Below are 17,581 nucleotides of genomic sequence, written 5' to 3'. Positions count from 1 at the left end.
CACGACGGTCCGTATCTGCGTGCTGCCCACTTGTGACGGTTCGTGAGCACCAAACAGTAGAAGATCGACGCGGTTCCTACGCCATGCCCTTTCATGGTCGACCTGCATGCGACGACATGGTTCATCTAAAGCTCCCGAAGATGATCCGATAGTTGTAACCGCCGGGTTACGTAAGACGAGAGTTGAGTTCAAAGTAGACAATCGGTAGTCTGCCGATGTTGTGGGCAGCGAAAAGTGAAGCTGTAAAGTGTAGTTGTCTTTGAAATATTCGTTCCAATGTGCCGTAGATGAAGTTACCTCGAAGCCGGTGGATAAATTCACTAAGCCAAGTCCAATGTTTTCACGGTTACTAAGTTACTAACACAAAGTTCTTGGCAAAGGAAAGCTTGAATGTGTGCAGTTACACACCAGCGGCACTTGCATGCATGCAATTGCCTGTCAAGTCTGTCTACGCTACCACGTTCCAACAAATGGCGGCCCAACGTAAAACCGGTTATAGACTGTACTGTGTATATCAGGAACTCACTGGTCAGACACGCCCCAAACACCAGCTACACTAGTGTTCTACATATCAGTCGGCTTGAAGGATTGACTGTTACATGGTCTATTGTTTGCTTTAACGTTTCTCATGCAATAGCATTATATTTTTTCACAAAGAATAGGTGCACGGCTATTGGTCAGGATCATGATAATAGGTTTTGTTGTCATCGTTGTAAAGCTATGATATCTGATGAGAGGCAAAATGATGAAAGAGTAATAGTAATCAGTAGTGCTGACCGAAACGCTAGAACATTAGGAACAGAAATAGTTCGTTTATAAGATTAAGAAAACGGTTCTTTGTGGTTGATGACAGCCAGAAACGGGGATGGTAAAATCGGTGACTATTGAATCTGATTACCCAGGAGAAAGGTAATATAAAGTGTTCATCAGACCTGAACATGGAGGTGCCAGTATCTGCCGTGAGAACATAATAAAAGAAGCAAAGGTCTCCAGTCTGAAGGGTAGAGGGGCGGCGAGCTCGGAGAGGAGCGTGACGTCATGCGACACGACGGCGCCATATTTGGTGTGCGGCGACCTTTATGAGCGGTGGAGGTACATCAGACAGGGCGGTGTACATCTTCACAGCCGTGATGTTGGACAGCTTTATACATCGGCACTACAACATCTTATCGTGTAGTACTACACATAAAGGTTCTCTTGGTCAATAAATCAACAGTCGCAAGTTTTATGCAGTGTCAGAGCAATTCTTCATACAACTCAACTTGGGCAATTGGACTTGCAACGTATCGGTGGCAATTGGCCAGGATAATACGTTGACTTGACATCGTCGTAATTACCAAAAAGCGAGAGGAAGTCGAAAGTACTAGAATATGCTAGATGTTTATACATAGTAATACTCATGAATATGTATATAGTTGTTAACATGTGACATGTGCTTAGCCCAGTGGGGCAAACATGTACAATAAAGGTCTTCATTCATTCATGATGTCTAATGTCTGACCTGATCAGAATCTAATCCCATCTTCTGGGCTGAATCTTTAGAAGCGTTGTGTCACATGTATTTGATACATTGACTATAGCTGATATTGTTCAATGACACTCATTTCCTGAGTTTGCAACATTCAGTTTAAGATATCAGGCAATTTCTAAATGCATATGACTTGCGGTATTCAAAGCCAATGCAGTATGGCATTCTTCCTGATTTCTGGTATCTATTGATTACAAGCCCGTACACAAGGCCTGTGAATCTGTTCACGTTGTTTCAATCGATAGGATCTGTCATAATTTGAACCTGTCAAAACCTCCGAGTATCTGCGAGCAAAACCAGAACTTCATACTGGCTACAGCACTATGTTCTTTATACTTATCACGCAGATCAATCTAAACATGTAATTGAAACACTGTTTACATTGCAAAAATGTACTTCATCTTCTGGCACTACCTTATGCTAAGGTCACATTTCCAAACCGGGGCCCGGGCGGGCTATTTGAGTGAATAAAAATGAAACAATTCATATCAAATATATATACAAATCGTGCTCATGATAAATTTTTGCAACTTTTCTGTGTTTTGTTGTCTTTTATATTATACTTGTCGTTCACGCAAACTGCCCGACCGGGCCCCGCGTTGGGAATTGTGACCTAAGCATTGCCTCATGGGTCAGCGAAGACCCCGTTCAAGGCTACGACTGTCAAGTTAACTATCTGTGTGTTGGATCAAACGTATAACCTCTGCCCGTATATCCCAAGCTTGTCAATGATATATGTGACTTGGAAAAATCGATAAGCTGGGGATATGGGCACTTGTTCGGCCAGCTGTTCCGGGAACTCCATCATCCTTGTGTTGGAAACTTTCCAAACTATAGTATTGATTACCGGTGTTAGAAATCGACTTCGTATATCTTAGTAGTCTAGTTATAGTTCCTCCCTTCTATGAAATTAGAGATATAGCATAGGTGTCCAGCTAAAAGCCTTTATCATGATCTTTGGGCATTGTGGCGTTTTTATCCACACATCGATTTTGGCAGCATACTTTTTTTGTCTCTTGTGCAGAAGGCAAATAATGAATCTGTTGTTCATTCACCTTACAGTTGTCACTGAAACTCTTTGCATTAGTCTATCTGCATTAATCTATCTGCTGGTTACCAAGACATATAACTTAAAAACGTCAAAGTGTGTGTCCGTTTAATTACTAAAGATGCCGAGAAACTCGTTGGAGAGGCCAAATGCATTATAAAACCACTTAAACAAGGGATACGTATCGAAGGGGGGAGGGGGGCTAGCATATTCATCATGTAAAGGTCACGGTTGAAAGGTCAACTTACGGCAGCTAGCCACGGAGCCGACCTCGTCACTCGCGTCACCACAGTCGTCGTCATAGTCACAGACAAGATCAGGGGGGATGCACCTCCCGTTGTTACACATGAAGTCCTGAGGCTGCTGCGGTAGGCTATTCTTATTGAGGCATCTACCTGAAAGATCAAACAGCACTGGAATTAGTTATAGTACCTCATCGTCCATTGTCGTCACCTCAGTATGTAAAGGCACCCACTGCTTTAACCGCTAAAAATATTGGAAAGGTTATTTTGCTGTAAATGCTGACTCACCTCTTTTGGAACTGTAGAACAAGTTATAGGATAACTTGAAATTACCGTCGCCTTTGGACAAAAACCTGTTGGTGTCGAACACCAACACGATGCTGCTGTTCAAGGAGGCCACTCCCCTGTAATATCCGAACCCGAAACTCGTGCATGCGCTGAAGAGCGGGACGCTGAGCACGTTCTCCCCACTGTAGACCATGAGCCTGTCCTGACACATGTCGCCCTTACGGTACATATCCACGTAGCTGATCTTCAGGTAGAAGCGCATGTTGTCGCCCGGGCTGGAGAGGATGATGCCGCATTCTCCTGGAGTAGTGGGGAGAGCGCTGCTCTGTTTCCACACGATATAACCGGAGTGGTTGGAGTACGTCACAGGGACGGTCGGAGGTTTGAACTTGTCACCGCAAACCTTAGCCAACTCCATGGTCTTCTCTGAAAGATAAACAGACAATATTATATTTTAACAATATCACAATAACTATTTCCTGAAGTATTATCAGGATACAGTTGTCCGTTGTGGTCATAAGTAAAGTTTCTCTAAGCAAAACAACTGGTGCTAAGAATAGCTACCCGATTCTGTGCTATATAAGTAGCCCCAAATCACTTCATGCTTTGCGAAATGATAGCAACTACAACTCTCTCTTACCCATGTTCTTTGTGAACATTGCACAGTTCTCTAAGAGACAAATTGTACTTGACAACACGGACAGTTGATATATATGGCAAGAAGAAGCCACTAGATTTAAACGATTTTTTATCAAAGTTTGAGAGAATAGTGGACTTAATGAGTGGCATTGCGCATGTTCAGTGGAAGAAGTAAACTGGTAGTTGCAACACAGTTTCCTCTAGCCCTGCCTTCAAATGGGACAAAGATGAATCGTTCCGGAATGAGGCTTTTACCGCGGTTCGCTCCCGCCCATTTTAATGGCAAATTTGACACATTACGAGTTGTTAAATACGCCATTAATCAGCGGTTATTGCCTGCGTGCGGGTGATTTGTGCGACCGTGCGGACTCCCTGACAGACTCGTGGATTCGGTCACGTTACGTGGATTTGAATAACGGTTCTTGCACACCTTACAAAGCGGGGTCAGTTTTCCCTCTGCAAGTTTTGTACATCACTATACTTTGTCCATAAAATTCCTGAACTAAATTTAGAGGGAAAAGGACCTGTATTCCCGGTCTCGTAGGGACACGTCACAAAACAAGATCTGATTATTTGACACATTTATTTAGTTCCGAAAACGTGATTCTACAAAACTTTCAGTTAAAAAAGCATACACCATAGAGAAGTTTATTTTGGCTCTTTTCCAGATATCATTTGTCAGTTTGCAAAAATCCACATCCTCGACATCAACTATGTAGTCATTGTAGAGACCGATGCCCTTATTGACAAGTAAATGACACCATATATATGACGCGTACTGATAAAATGTCCGGAAGATAAAACATATTCGCCACGGACTGATGGTGTCCTAAACACGATTTACTTCCACCATTTCCAACTGAGAAAGCTGTTGTAGCGCCAGGTGTTTAATGACTCATTTATTACTAGAGGGGGTATGCTTTATCGAACAATTCAATGGCCATTGGACCCCGTCACGTCTTGCTAAACAAGTCTACATCGCTGCCAAATGGTCTGTTAAGTCACAAAAAACAGATGTGAAGGAGTTGAAAGCTTGAACACTTGGGTTTTCTATCGCGAAATATGTTTTTGTTAACACAGCATCATATCTACTTGAAAATACAGAAAACGCGCAGTAGTCCACTGTGTTCTGCGAGTACTAAGTCATCAATTTTGTCAGGTTTATCAGCGTGCGTCTAAAATAGCTTTGAATTGAATTCTCCATCGTTTGCTGTGATAGATAGTCGTCCTAAATCGGACCTCGGTCTCAGGTGGCTACTAGTGTAATGATACACCTGTTGTACTGGAGATGGGGGCTGAGAATGAAGGGTGTTCATATTTATAATCGTTATATCGCCGAGCCTTTTTTATTTACTGTCTACTACCTAAACGCCGAGAATGTTCACACAAAAACGTAGTGAACGTGCACAGTTACACAAATCATGGACGTTTTCAAGAGAGTTTGAGAATAAGAGCTAAAAAATCATGCTGTGTATAAATGTACATATGATTTACAGAAGACTGTTATATGCATGTTGGGGGAGGAGGGTATGTATCAAATGAAAATCGGCGTAGGCTCGTTACGATTCCCCATACGTGCAGGTAGTTGGGAAGGCAAGACTATATTCACGTCAGATACCTTGATGTCGTCTCAGATGGATAACTTACGCTAGAGACATACATTGATTTAGCGAAATGAATTGAATATTGATCCTTCATAATGTCTACTTTGTTTTTCATTATCTCTTAAGACTGATATGGCTTTCTACTTCGATCAGCGGATATTCGTTATTCAGGGAAATGGAAATTGACCCAAATTGTCTTAAGTGTGAACCAGAAACGGTCGGGCTGGTGACAATTCAAATCAAAACGGTTCACTACTAGGAAAACTTAACAGTTGTAACAGTAAAACATGAAAATATTGCACTGATTATGAATTGATGTAAGATTACTTGCTATGCTGTCTCAATATTACACCTACAAATATTAAAACACTGTCCATAATCGGCCTCACATAATGATTCCTGTTATCTAAATGTATGATAACTTCAATGGTACACAAGCAACGTTTCTGCTTTTCAAATCAAACTTTCCTAATATGTATTCTGACCAACGTCCTCAAGAAGAATCACAAAAAGCACTTTAAATTACGATATTTGACAACTTAAACCACCCATTAAATATGGAGTTATTATAGCATGCTTATGGAGCCCCGTTGGCCGGTACGGTATAGCATATACACTGCAGTTACAGAAGGAGTTCTCTGCCCTTTACACAACATTTCCTCACTTTGCCTCTTGGCAAGTCATATCTTCGGCAACGACTCATGAAATTGAAGTGTTTTCCGGGAGAAGCCTCCCTCTGGATGCATCTGGGAGATGTTTATCTCAAACTGCCTGTCCGTTTGGAGTTCGTTGGGAAATTGAAACTAATGGAAGCAGATATAGCCGCTGCTGTTATCTGGATGGTAACGGGCAGACCGTGAGATGACTACTCCTAATGTATCGACACATCTGTCACGGTGCGGAGCAGGCATTTACGGACAAAGGGAGAAGAAACTTTCGGAAGAAAAACACTAGTCATTTTTTTCTTCCGAAAACGGAAAGCAACGGAAACATTTGTAAGAAAAAATCAAATAATGGTAGAAAGTGAAAAGATTGAGATTAAGGGCTTATATTATCTGTCTCTAGGAAACACATTAGCTAATCTTTTTATGACTGTTTCCTCCTTTCCGCACTGTTTTTTTACGAACGGTGCTGGATTACGCCGTGCCATTCTAGCAGTGTTCCCTTGCTCCCCCCCTGTATTACTACCACGGCCCTTTGTGGCGTTGCCGGGTGTTCCTAGGTGGCGCTCCGCCGTGCTTACAGTAAATCCACATCCATTTCTCCGGCACACTTAATCCATCCTCGTCCTCCGGGATTGGACTCAACTTCAGTGAGAAATTGTTATTCTAATTCTACCTCAGCAGATATAATGGCGTGTGGAGCCCGTCAGTCCGCAGGGAGACCCAGACTACAGGAGGCTGCTTCCATCAGCGGCACGCCAGCATCCCGGCTCTCCTCAAGACTTATCTACAATTTACACTAATTTGGCGGCGTGCCAGAACATCAACGTTACAACTAATGCACACTCAGTCAGTAAGCCCTTCCGTAATCCTGGACAAGAGCATGTACATCAGATACATAAAGTGTATCATTTTACACAACATTATGCACATCCAAATTAGATTGAACGCTGATGTTTTATACATCAAGTATTAAGCGCTACATATCACACAATAGCACAGTACAGTGTATGCTTCCATGCATATTAGCTTGTACATTTTAGCTGATGCAATTTGCAAGTTTGGAATCTGTTTTCGATGACATCATTGCTAAAGTATCACACAGTTGAAATTTACAGCACTCCAAAGGGTCACCGTAAGATGACGTGACTTGAGTTCAGGTCACTCTACGGCCATAACGTTCCTACATACGTCATTTGCCGGGGGTGAGAGTGCTATCTCTGAGCCTGCCTACACGGCATGGCTACTAACAGAGAACGCCCACTGCTCAAAGTCCCAAAATGAACTCATGTAACCTTCCAGTAGTGACGCAGTTATGCTATTCTGAGCTATAATCATTTATGGCACCGAGATGGTTTTCAAACCCTTTGCCTAGCAACGCGACGTCAAAAGTAGAAATAATCATAAAATTGATGTTGGACCTTTTCTGTCATTGGAAATGTACATTTTTATATCAATACATTCTTTCAAGCTTTTAACGCTATTTCTATAGCTAATTGAGGGAAATAGCAATGAGTGAACAGTCATATAAACACACAACGATTAAAAATCTAGTGATAATATTAGACTTATATCTTATGATTGATTACATTTATATCTTATGATTAGATAAGTGATTGATGATAAAATCAGTAAAGTGAACTCCAGGTCATCTTGCCTGATTTTCGTCTCCACCAAGACCGATTAGCTAGAGGGGATATCAACTGTAATGATAGCAGAAGTCCCATAGTAATTGTAACGACTCTCCTGGTATAATGTTTAGGTCATAAGTCAGATGACTTAACATCATCGCAGATTATAATTACACATGGCGAATTCTGACTGTTGATTGGCTAAAGCCTCATGATCATGAAGTGATTGACGGCAAACCGATTACTTTCAGCTTAGACGGGTCTTTTTTCTGAGTAGTTGCTAATAGAATTCCGTCGGCCTTCCACGTAATGTACCTTTAGTATTAAGTGCCCCAAGTGCCCCACAACGTCTCGACCAATGACGCAAGCATAGAAATTTCTACTAGGATCTATGACGTCGTGACGATAATACAACCTTTCAATCAAATTTAATTTCATGTCTGGCAACTCCAGACAGATTTAGCTATGTACTTCATCACAGTCGTGTGACGTAAAATGCGGCATAAGATATAACATGCAGCCTGAAATTTTCCCATTGACGTCATACTGGACCGGACCAGACGTCCAATCATCACAAATCACACACACAGCTGCCGACCATCCAATCAGGGGAAACGTCTTTCACGGGGAACGTTGTGGTAGCCTGGGGATGAAATAACTCTTGCTTCTTGTAACAATGATTAATGGGTCCTAAAGTTCGATCAAATAAAGAAAAAAAAAGCTTTGTAACTTTTGATATGTTGAGGGATAGGATCTGACGGAGCCTGATGGTTTTTTCAGATGATCGAGGGAAAACATTAGACTTTCCTCTGCGCTATTTTTTGTTGAGATCAACATCTCAAGGGCAGGTTCAATCAAGGACTCCGTTCAGGCTTGGTTGGAACGCACCCAACTGGAAAATGACTGACAGAAAAGTTTCCCATTGGAGCTTACATTACCTAATATGCTGACTCATAGAAGGGCACTGGTAGTGTGTGAATTGTGTGGATCGAATAGCCGAGTGCCTAGGCTAGCGGACACGAGATCTAGAGGCCACGGGATCGATTCCTGGCATTTCTGTGTAAACGTTTTGTTCTTGGGAAAGACTTCCACAGTTCATCCAGGTGTACAAATGGACATCTGACTTCGCCTTCCCGGCAATACAGTACCCTAACTGTACAGTGTATAACAACCCACTACCAATACCGCCTCGAGGGTTATGGCCTTCACCATTTTTGTGTGTAAGAATGTACCTCTTGGTAATCAAAATGACCCTACGTGCGATATTATTTGCTGCCTTAGCTAATTGTTTCAGACCTCAGGCTACCCCATTTATTTCCCTACCACATGCTGTTCCAGTCGAATGATGAACCAAAACTGTGAGACAGCCCAGGGCCATATTTAATAGACGCAAGGAATAAAAAGAAAATCTAGCTTGACGGCATACTCAAATCGGCGCCATCGTGTCGACCTCAGACATCAGTTATTGTTTGTAAGAAACAATAAAAAAGGTTTTGACATTTTTAACAGTAATGTAGTGCTTACGTTTGGACCTTGGTGGGAATCAAAATTACTCATCGAAGACGTACGTTGGAAGAACGTTATTTGTACTGTTAATTGGTCATGCATTCCATTACCTTTGCCGTTATGATAAAAAGTCAATGACGTGTGGGCATCATAGGCTTTATGTGAATGATCCTGTTCAGCACTGTAGGCAACGGCAAGAGTGGGCATTTAGCTCTTTAACTACGGTTCAAGTTATCAGTCTACATTTCCACTTCTTACGTCAATAGTGCGTCAGAAAGCTCCTCTAAAGGGCGATGCTTTAACCTACACACGCTTTTACAATGATTCGCAGTGCCTCATCATTGCCGATGGTCTGTGAGCAATTATTCCACTTCGTGTAGCGAATAGGAACTTTTCATCCTCGCTTTGCCAGCAATGGTTGGTTGACGTACTCATGCCACAGTGACCACGAAATGTTGAACGATAAACTAGGAATGAACTGTAGTCATGTACTTATGGTTACTGGCAAAGAGCTTGTACAGTTACAGCTGATCAGTTATCTTAGGTGATAATGAAAAGGCTAAAGCGAGCACAAGAGTAACTAACTTAAAGACAAGTCTCGGTGCACATTTAGGTTAATCGGTTGCACTCGACTTCTATTATCGTATTCAACACTTGAGTCGCTACGTTGACCCCTTTTATTTTATTTTCCCAACTTTCCGTAACCTCCTGCTTCTGCCTGGTCTCTTCCACGGCGCCATTGGATACTAATGGCGCAGCTTCACAAACAAACACGTCCCCAGCGCTTTGAGGTAATCCCAGCCCTGTGATTCACCGCGAACTGTAGATAATTTCAGGGGAAATGCAATCCCTCCAGCAGTGATCCCTATCGAAGTAATTCCCATTGTTTAATATCCATACTCCAAAGCGATGGCATCAGACGCCCGGCAGCCCAGCTTAAGGCGTGATTTATGAAACGGCTCGCGATATCGGACTGTCGAGTCTTCATCCAAACACTCCGTATCAGCTGCGATGTGCGATAGTGAGCGCCCAACTTCGTCTATTGTCATATCTGTCGGCGAATTTCAGCGGGAGCTGGTAAATCATTTACAGCCAGGGATCGTGAGGAATCCCTCTTTGTACGAGAAGACACTCATTTGGCAGTATTCGGGATTGATTTGTTGCTTACAAGTTTTTATACCGCCATGTAATTCTTATTGTGTTACGATTGGTCATTCATCAGCAAAAAATCAGTATCTTCATGACCATGAGTCCATAACTCATTGCTTATATTGCTTTGTGATGAGCTTTCTCTTGCGCAAAAATAACTTCCCATGTCGATTCAGCTTTCCCATTTAGATCATTACTCTGCCTTGTTTCCAGACATTATAAGGTCGGATCCCGCGATGTCATGGTAATAAGGCGGCCCCAGAGGCAAGTGTCCCCAGCTACTGTTAATCAGCCTAGTGGTCCGCTGTTCCACGGACCAGCAACTTCCATCGATTTTTAGAACGGGGGCAAATCAGCTAAGTAACGTGCCTCCTTCAGGAGATTATTGAAAGCTGCTTCATCCGGGTCTTGAATTTCCCGAAGGTCGCACTGATCCATGGGACAGCGGGTCAAAGGTCGCGACGATCCATGGGATATGGACGTTGCAGGTCTTACTGGTGGGTTTGGCACGACAGGCTTTATTTACATTCGGACCAGACTTCTAAAGTAGACGACAGCGGCACACATGGATGGATATCCGTAGTTACTGACTAACAGTGGGATAAAGAGATAGAAAAAAAACCTTTATTCGTACACAAAGCCACTGGCAACAAACACCTTCTATGAGCACCAAGATTGGGCCAGTATGTTTTCACTGATAGAATCACCTTCTTACAAGCCTTTGAGATCCAGGTAAAGACCTTATTTGTCATAGCACTGTAATTTATACTTTGACACAGTTCCGACTGGGTGCAAACGTTACATCATGGATTCCTGTCATGCATTTGGCTTCTAATGTCACCACTTCTTCAAATGAGTGAGAACCATGCCTAGATGACCCAGTTCAGTCATCACTGCTGCTACTTAGCCACAAGTAAACCCTGATAATTTATACTAGGCTTTCCTTCCTGATGTTGAATAATTCCATTTTATGTATTACTAAACGATGAATGATGGGGGTGGGCTTGTAAGGGTATTAGGCTGAGTAGATTAATCTTGCAAAGTGGACGGCATCTGTATCTTCTGAACGCATAGAAAAGGCACTGACAGGGTTGTTAGAACTAGATACGGGCGTGATATTTCTACATGTAGATCTGTGTAAGAGCAAAGAATTTGGAAAAACTGAGTTTGATTTGGGAATGAGAGAACAAGGTGGGATTTTATGGACAACACATTCAAATCTATGCTAGCCAAGTCTTTCGGTAATGTAAAATTCTACAAGGAGATATTCAGATGCAAGAGCCTGACTATGTTCTTGATCGTCTTTATATTTCCACCAGGGGTTTCTTGGGAGATCAAGGCAAGAAAGAGAGTTCCTGAAGTAGGCTTGCATCCACAAATTTCTACTGGAGAGTCATACAGAGACGAAGTGCAAGGACATGTTACACATGAGTTAGTCTAGCAATTACTTGGACAGCACAGTAACAGTGTGAGAAATATCCACCGCCCCCATCCATGTAAAGGGCATCTCATAGGTGAAGCCCACATCACCTTCCCCATGTTAAGTAGAGAAGACACGTTAAAACCTATTTAAAGGGTACAGGGTACAGGTAATGAGTACAGGTAATAAATTTTCATCCGATCTAGACCTGGGAGTAGAAAGGCCAAAAGTCAAGGCCCACAATCAAGAGGTAGCCAATCCATTTGTTGATGGCTAATCCTTCCCCCGTTTCTAATCCAATTGTGCGGACAGAGGACGGAAATGGGGGATTAGCGGCCACTCAGTACAGTATCTAAGGATTACACTGTCGATTGGATTAACCGCGGCTTCAGCGTCAAGTGGATTATCCGTGGATCCTCCTTCAGGGCTCGGTACAGATGACAGCAAAGTGGGGGAAGGGGTCTCTGCGTTTTAGGGTGACGACGAACACAACTTTGTAGTTACCACCAATTAAGCAACAGGTGTCTAATTTGAGTATCCCTTACCGATTCTATTACTTTTTATCTTGAAGGAAACAAATTGCACGTAAGACCTACACGTACTCACATAATCAACTGTCGTCTGTACTCACATTGAATAATGAATCGAGCAGTACCCGTCAAAATACATACACGCGCGCTATTCTTTTTGGCTGTTCGGAAGTCAAGGAATATAACGTAGAGCCCAAGTATTTCTTCAAAGAAAAACAGACACTCAAAAGGCACAAAAACACTGGGCTAATAGAATAAGATGTTTCCAACTATCAAACAGATATTGACGCATTATATATTTGAAAGGAAGGTCATCGAAAGAGAACGTCACGAGAAAGCCTACCCACTGTGAATCTCAAAGTAGTTCTTATCAAAACTGATAGGCAATCTCAGTTGACTCTGATGTTTTTGACCTTGACTTTGCAGTCATCATGGTGATTACTACCATGGGACTTGATGGAAATCAAATAAGCCGCCCTAATTTGAAATTCTTGTCATTCTGTATCTATCTATATATATTTCATTCCAAGGTACCTGCCTGGTCCCCTATGACAGGAATAAATGTATTACCACCATTCTAGGGGCGTGGCTGCTCACGTCGTAAAGCAGTTAGATGGGTACAAAGCTAGGCAAATACAACGACGAGTGAAAAATATATTGAAGATTGCATTGTTAGTCATATCTACTTTCATTAATATGAAAAGTATTGGTTACGATAGTGAAAACGAGCGGTCATGTCCCACAGGCGGCACCCCTACGTGATGAAACGTATTTGATATTTTTTTGTCCAAATGCCGATTCTCTTGTAGTGGATAAAGGGAAGTTTCCTAGCCATCGATTTCTCAGGGAGTGCGTTAGTGAGAGAACTAAAATAAAGCCCGTCCATATATCATCCGTAGATGCTAAAAGAAATTCGAGATTTCATTTCTTATTTTCAAGGACACGGTCATTCCTCTCCTCTGTAAATATCTTGTATTACATAGTACATACATCACGGAGTAGATACATCCCCCAATGGCAGAGATAAAATCTACACATCCAAAAGTTTAACCTTCAGCACACTGCAAGTAGCTGTTTGGCACCCAATTCCCCCATTGGTTACAGAGTTATGCAGCAGGGAGAAAGTTAAAGAAGAACCAGACATCGTTATTCTATCTTATTGTCTTTTTTTAATGACGACACATGCACGAAAAGTTGGACTGGTAGCTACGACACTTTCAGCACCAAGGACATGTACTGTTACTGTTAGTAGGTATTTTAAGTGCATGCGAATCCAACGAAGATGATAACTTTCATGTGACCTTTTGAAACGTTGGCGAATCTTCTAAGCACAGAGGCTAAACACTAGCTTTTATTTTGACGGTTCACTAGACTGGTCACGTTGCCATGGCAACATGCAAATATATCGCTCTACGTCACGAACTGGTCGCTTTTTAATATCGAGGGAATACCAGCAATTACTTTACTATGGTTGACCCACCGTGCCTTCTTGACACCTATTTTCTAATTCAGTGATTTTTTTCACCATCCCTGATTCGCCGGAATCCCTTCGCACCTGTAGGACGTCATTTCTTTATCCCGTGGGTGATACTGTTGCCGGGCTATAATGAGTTTTCTTCCGCTCTAATATTGTCTGAGTATCGCATTTCGAGCCGGGGGTTCAAATTCAGTAGCATGGATGCAGGATCGGTGCAAGTGTGCAGTTCTTCAATATAGAGATGTATGCAGTCTTGAATAAATGGAAAGGTTTTGTCAGCGATCGTTGTCTATCCGCTATTACAGTCTGCATGAGGTCGTAACATCTAGCCTGGAATCCAGACCTAGAGACTCGGTAGCTATAATAGGTCTGGATTCTAATAGGTCTGGATTCCAGGCTACGTAACATCTGCTTAGACAGTTTCCTAGGGTTGATCAACTACTCCTTATACCGACACATTCGTTCAGTCTGCCATTTGGTACACATACATCTGTTGTACGCTGTCAGCGTTATTGGTTGCTTTGTCTGCCAAGCAGGCACCAGTGATTCAGGCAGTTAGATAAAAACTGAGAGGATAAATCTGTTACTGTCTGAACTAGACCTTCATCAAAACTGAAACTCACCCTGAATAAAAAATACTCAATAAACACAACCAATTAACGTGTTTCATTTAACCGAACTTTTGTTGACTGTCTGTCACCTTCCTCAGGGCGATTCTGACTGGTTCACTTTGCACTGCAGCTATAGGTGTCGCTGCTTACAGATGTGGCACGTCCCAAATGTAAAGTATTTACATATCAAACTATTCACGGATGAAACTCACCCTACCGTTTTCCATGAATGAGGTCACCTGAACACTGCTCGTGGTGAGCATTTGTCCAATTCCCCCAGGGCATGGTCGCGATGAGACAAACACAGCTCGTTAGATATGGCTAATTACCCTGACTGCCAATTTACACGAATCTTTGGGGGATAAAGATTATACAACGAAGGTTCAAAAGGTTGACAGTCGTAACAAACGCGGCTGGGAATTCACAATCAAGACAGGCAGTACTACAACTCTAGAATACACCCTGAGGTACTTTCAATGATATACCGTTATTGATGAGTGATACAGAAATATTGGGTTTTGGGACAAGTTGCCGGGGATCAGTGCACCCTAGACGGCTCCGTAGTCTCAAAGTTGTACATAAGTTGTTCAATCCTTATCAATCATCTCAGCATTTCTTGGGGACATTGTAATATTACAGATAACGATTGACGCCGTATCACATCAGTAGGCATCGCTTCACAGAGTTTTCGAATCGGTACAACATTAGATGTCTATTCAAATTAAGTGTAATGACTGATACAAATCAACGAATTCACATATGTTAAAGCTAAACTCATATACAAAATACTGGAGTCTGGTAGATAGAGAATCGACAGACATTAATCATACCACACAGGTACCAGTTCTTGATGAACAGCCTGTTGCAGAGTGAAGCAATCATTCTGTGTCTTATCTAATAACGCGAGGTGTTACAGCGGCTATGGTCGACTGGCATATTTGCAGTCACATCCGATAGAGTAGGCTCAATACACACGATGCATCTCTTTTGTTTTGCCTTTTTTTTACTATGTTAGGTGTGATGTCAACTTCTCTTTTTTGACGTTGGGTAGTGCTCTCTTATTGTATAGTGATGATAATCAGAAAAAAGACAGTACACGGTCTTTCAATGTGAATGTATGACTGAAGTTAGCCATCAATTTTCATTTCAAAAAGAATGTCGGGTCGTTGGGTAACCCTTCCCCAAACCGAATCTTGAACGAAAGCATTTTCGGACGACTGCCATTATCTTCAGGTTTCGTCTAGCTGCTAGCCAGAAGAATAAGAATGGCTTCTCAGGACCACTTTGCCATCTCCTGAAGTTACTTGTCTCGTCTCTTCCGACCGGCTCAACGGTGATGAATGACGCTTCACTTCGTTTCCATTAGAGCCCAGATAACCTTTGACCCACCGAATCGACCCTACCCCTGCCATCCATTTCTCCCTCGATTAGACCTGGGTCTCTCTCGTGAGCGAGACTCGGGTGCAACGGCGGGTGATCTGTCTCCCAAGATTGGACACAAGTAACTTTACAAGGCGCCGCAAGTGAAATGTTAATAAGACGTGGACGCGACGTGGGTGGTTAAAGGATTCCTGGTGTAAAACTAGAAATGGAGAGAAGTTCTCTGTCGGTGGTTTGGAGTGAGTTGATACATAGCCCTTCTCTAACCTGTTGGCAGGCGTTAAGCTTTGCTGCAGAGGAAGTTGCCAACTGAAGACTGAAAGCAATGGTATCCTGTGGGGATTTGTAGGCTGCCATCACTTGTGCATGAACTATAACCTGGCTGTAATGATAGTGTGTGTGCTTTGGATACTTCGGTTATCCAATCAAACACTCGTAAACGTATTTCGTATCTACCATGTACGGTAGTGCAGAGCATACATTGATTAGTGTGTCTCCTATCCGCTCCAACTAATGGCAACTCTATTCGATCATTCCCCAGTGAACCGAAACATGAACATTTCTCTTTATTAGCGCGTTATCCGATGTGAGATTGAATACGTCTCCTTATGCCCGTAACTAACGACGCGGTTTCTGCCAATGGTTCCGAGAATTCTGAGCCTTTTTTTCTCTCTCACTATTTCTGGGAAACCCTGTTGAAGTAGTCGATAGTTTGGCCTTCAATTTGGTAAATTAGTCGCAGAGGAGACGCAGTGCGTCATAACGTCACATGAGGAATCCTTTTAGACATTCCCAACACCAGTACAATTTAGACATCTCAGATAGCTGTCATATAATCGTGTCTGTCTTATCCATAACTCCCAGCTACATTACAGCTTCAGACAGCCTTCCTAAGACACTCCAACGACGTGATGTGGATTTTACGGCTCTCCCATGGCAGGAGTGCTCATTGATGCATTCGTCTTGTGTTTGATAACGGGTACTTCCCACGGCGAGATCGCTTAAGTCCACAGGGAAGGAATCGTCTTTTTGAGTAGTCCGTGAAAAATTTCTCCAATTTGCTTGTAGATTTGATATCTTGTCTTGTGAAGGTTATAAAGTGGCAGGTTTTTATAACGACGACGATAATCAGCAAAAGTACAGCGACGTTCGTGATGTCTTATGCAACTATACCTACAAACAAAGAAGTAGATACAACTGAATTAATCTACGTACAAGTATATGAATAAATCAGCATGTCGTGTTTAAGTATGGGTGAGCCATTGTTGTGACTGAAACTTCATACCTCTTTTCCTATGTAGCATTTTCATCAACGTCAATGAGCTGAATTTCTCGAGATCTCCGATGGCGTTGCACGCAATTGCAAATACAATAAACATCCAATCACTGCTCAGTTCAATCGACATTTAAATCGGTTTAATCGGGGTTTGCTATAATAACTAACGTTCATTTATGAATTAGTCTGCACAATATTCATGATGATACTTTACTTATAGCCAGCTTCTAATTATAGCTTAAGGTTAATATTCTAGAGAAGGAAAATAATCTTGGGAAAAAATATCCCTGAAAAACAGAATGGTAAAGGCTGGTATACCTTATACCTTACCTTACCGTATGTTTAATGCATCTAGGATGAAAATTGGAAGATAATCTCTTGAGGAAAGACTTATGAACTCTGTCATCTCCAAGATAAAGGGAATTTTGCCCTTAAGGTCGGCATGCTCTTAATGGGTTTATAACGTCTTGACTTCTTATGGGACCAATAACTCAAATTGCTTTTTGTTCTCACGAGATGTAAATGCTGTTAAGCCTTTGACCATGAAGTGCTGGTTGGTAAATTATGGATACTTGGTCTTATGAGAACGT

The 17,581-nt window shown here is 42.2% G+C and overlaps 1 protein-coding gene across 1 annotated transcript in view; it reads right to left on the bottom strand.

Moving 5' to 3' along the window:
- Window positions 1–17,581, bottom strand: part of LOC136432656 (uncharacterized) — a 47,512-nt gene that overhangs the window by 13,901 nt on the left and 16,030 nt on the right. The window contains exons 2-3 of the mRNA XM_066424098.1: window positions 3,107–3,532; window positions 2,825–2,971 (exon numbers count right to left, since the gene is read on the bottom strand). Coding sequence (XP_066280195.1) covers window positions 2,825–2,971; window positions 3,107–3,532 — 573 coding nt within the window. The remainder of the gene's footprint in view (window positions 1–2,824; window positions 2,972–3,106; window positions 3,533–17,581) is intronic.

This window comes from Branchiostoma lanceolatum, chromosome 1, assembly GCF_035083965.1.
Source record: "Branchiostoma lanceolatum isolate klBraLanc5 chromosome 1, klBraLanc5.hap2, whole genome shotgun sequence".
Taxonomy (NCBI): domain Eukaryota; kingdom Metazoa; phylum Chordata; class Leptocardii; order Amphioxiformes; family Branchiostomatidae; genus Branchiostoma; species Branchiostoma lanceolatum.
The sequence above is the reverse complement of the archived record's forward strand: the minus strand, read 5'-3'. Positions and strand labels throughout refer to the sequence as shown.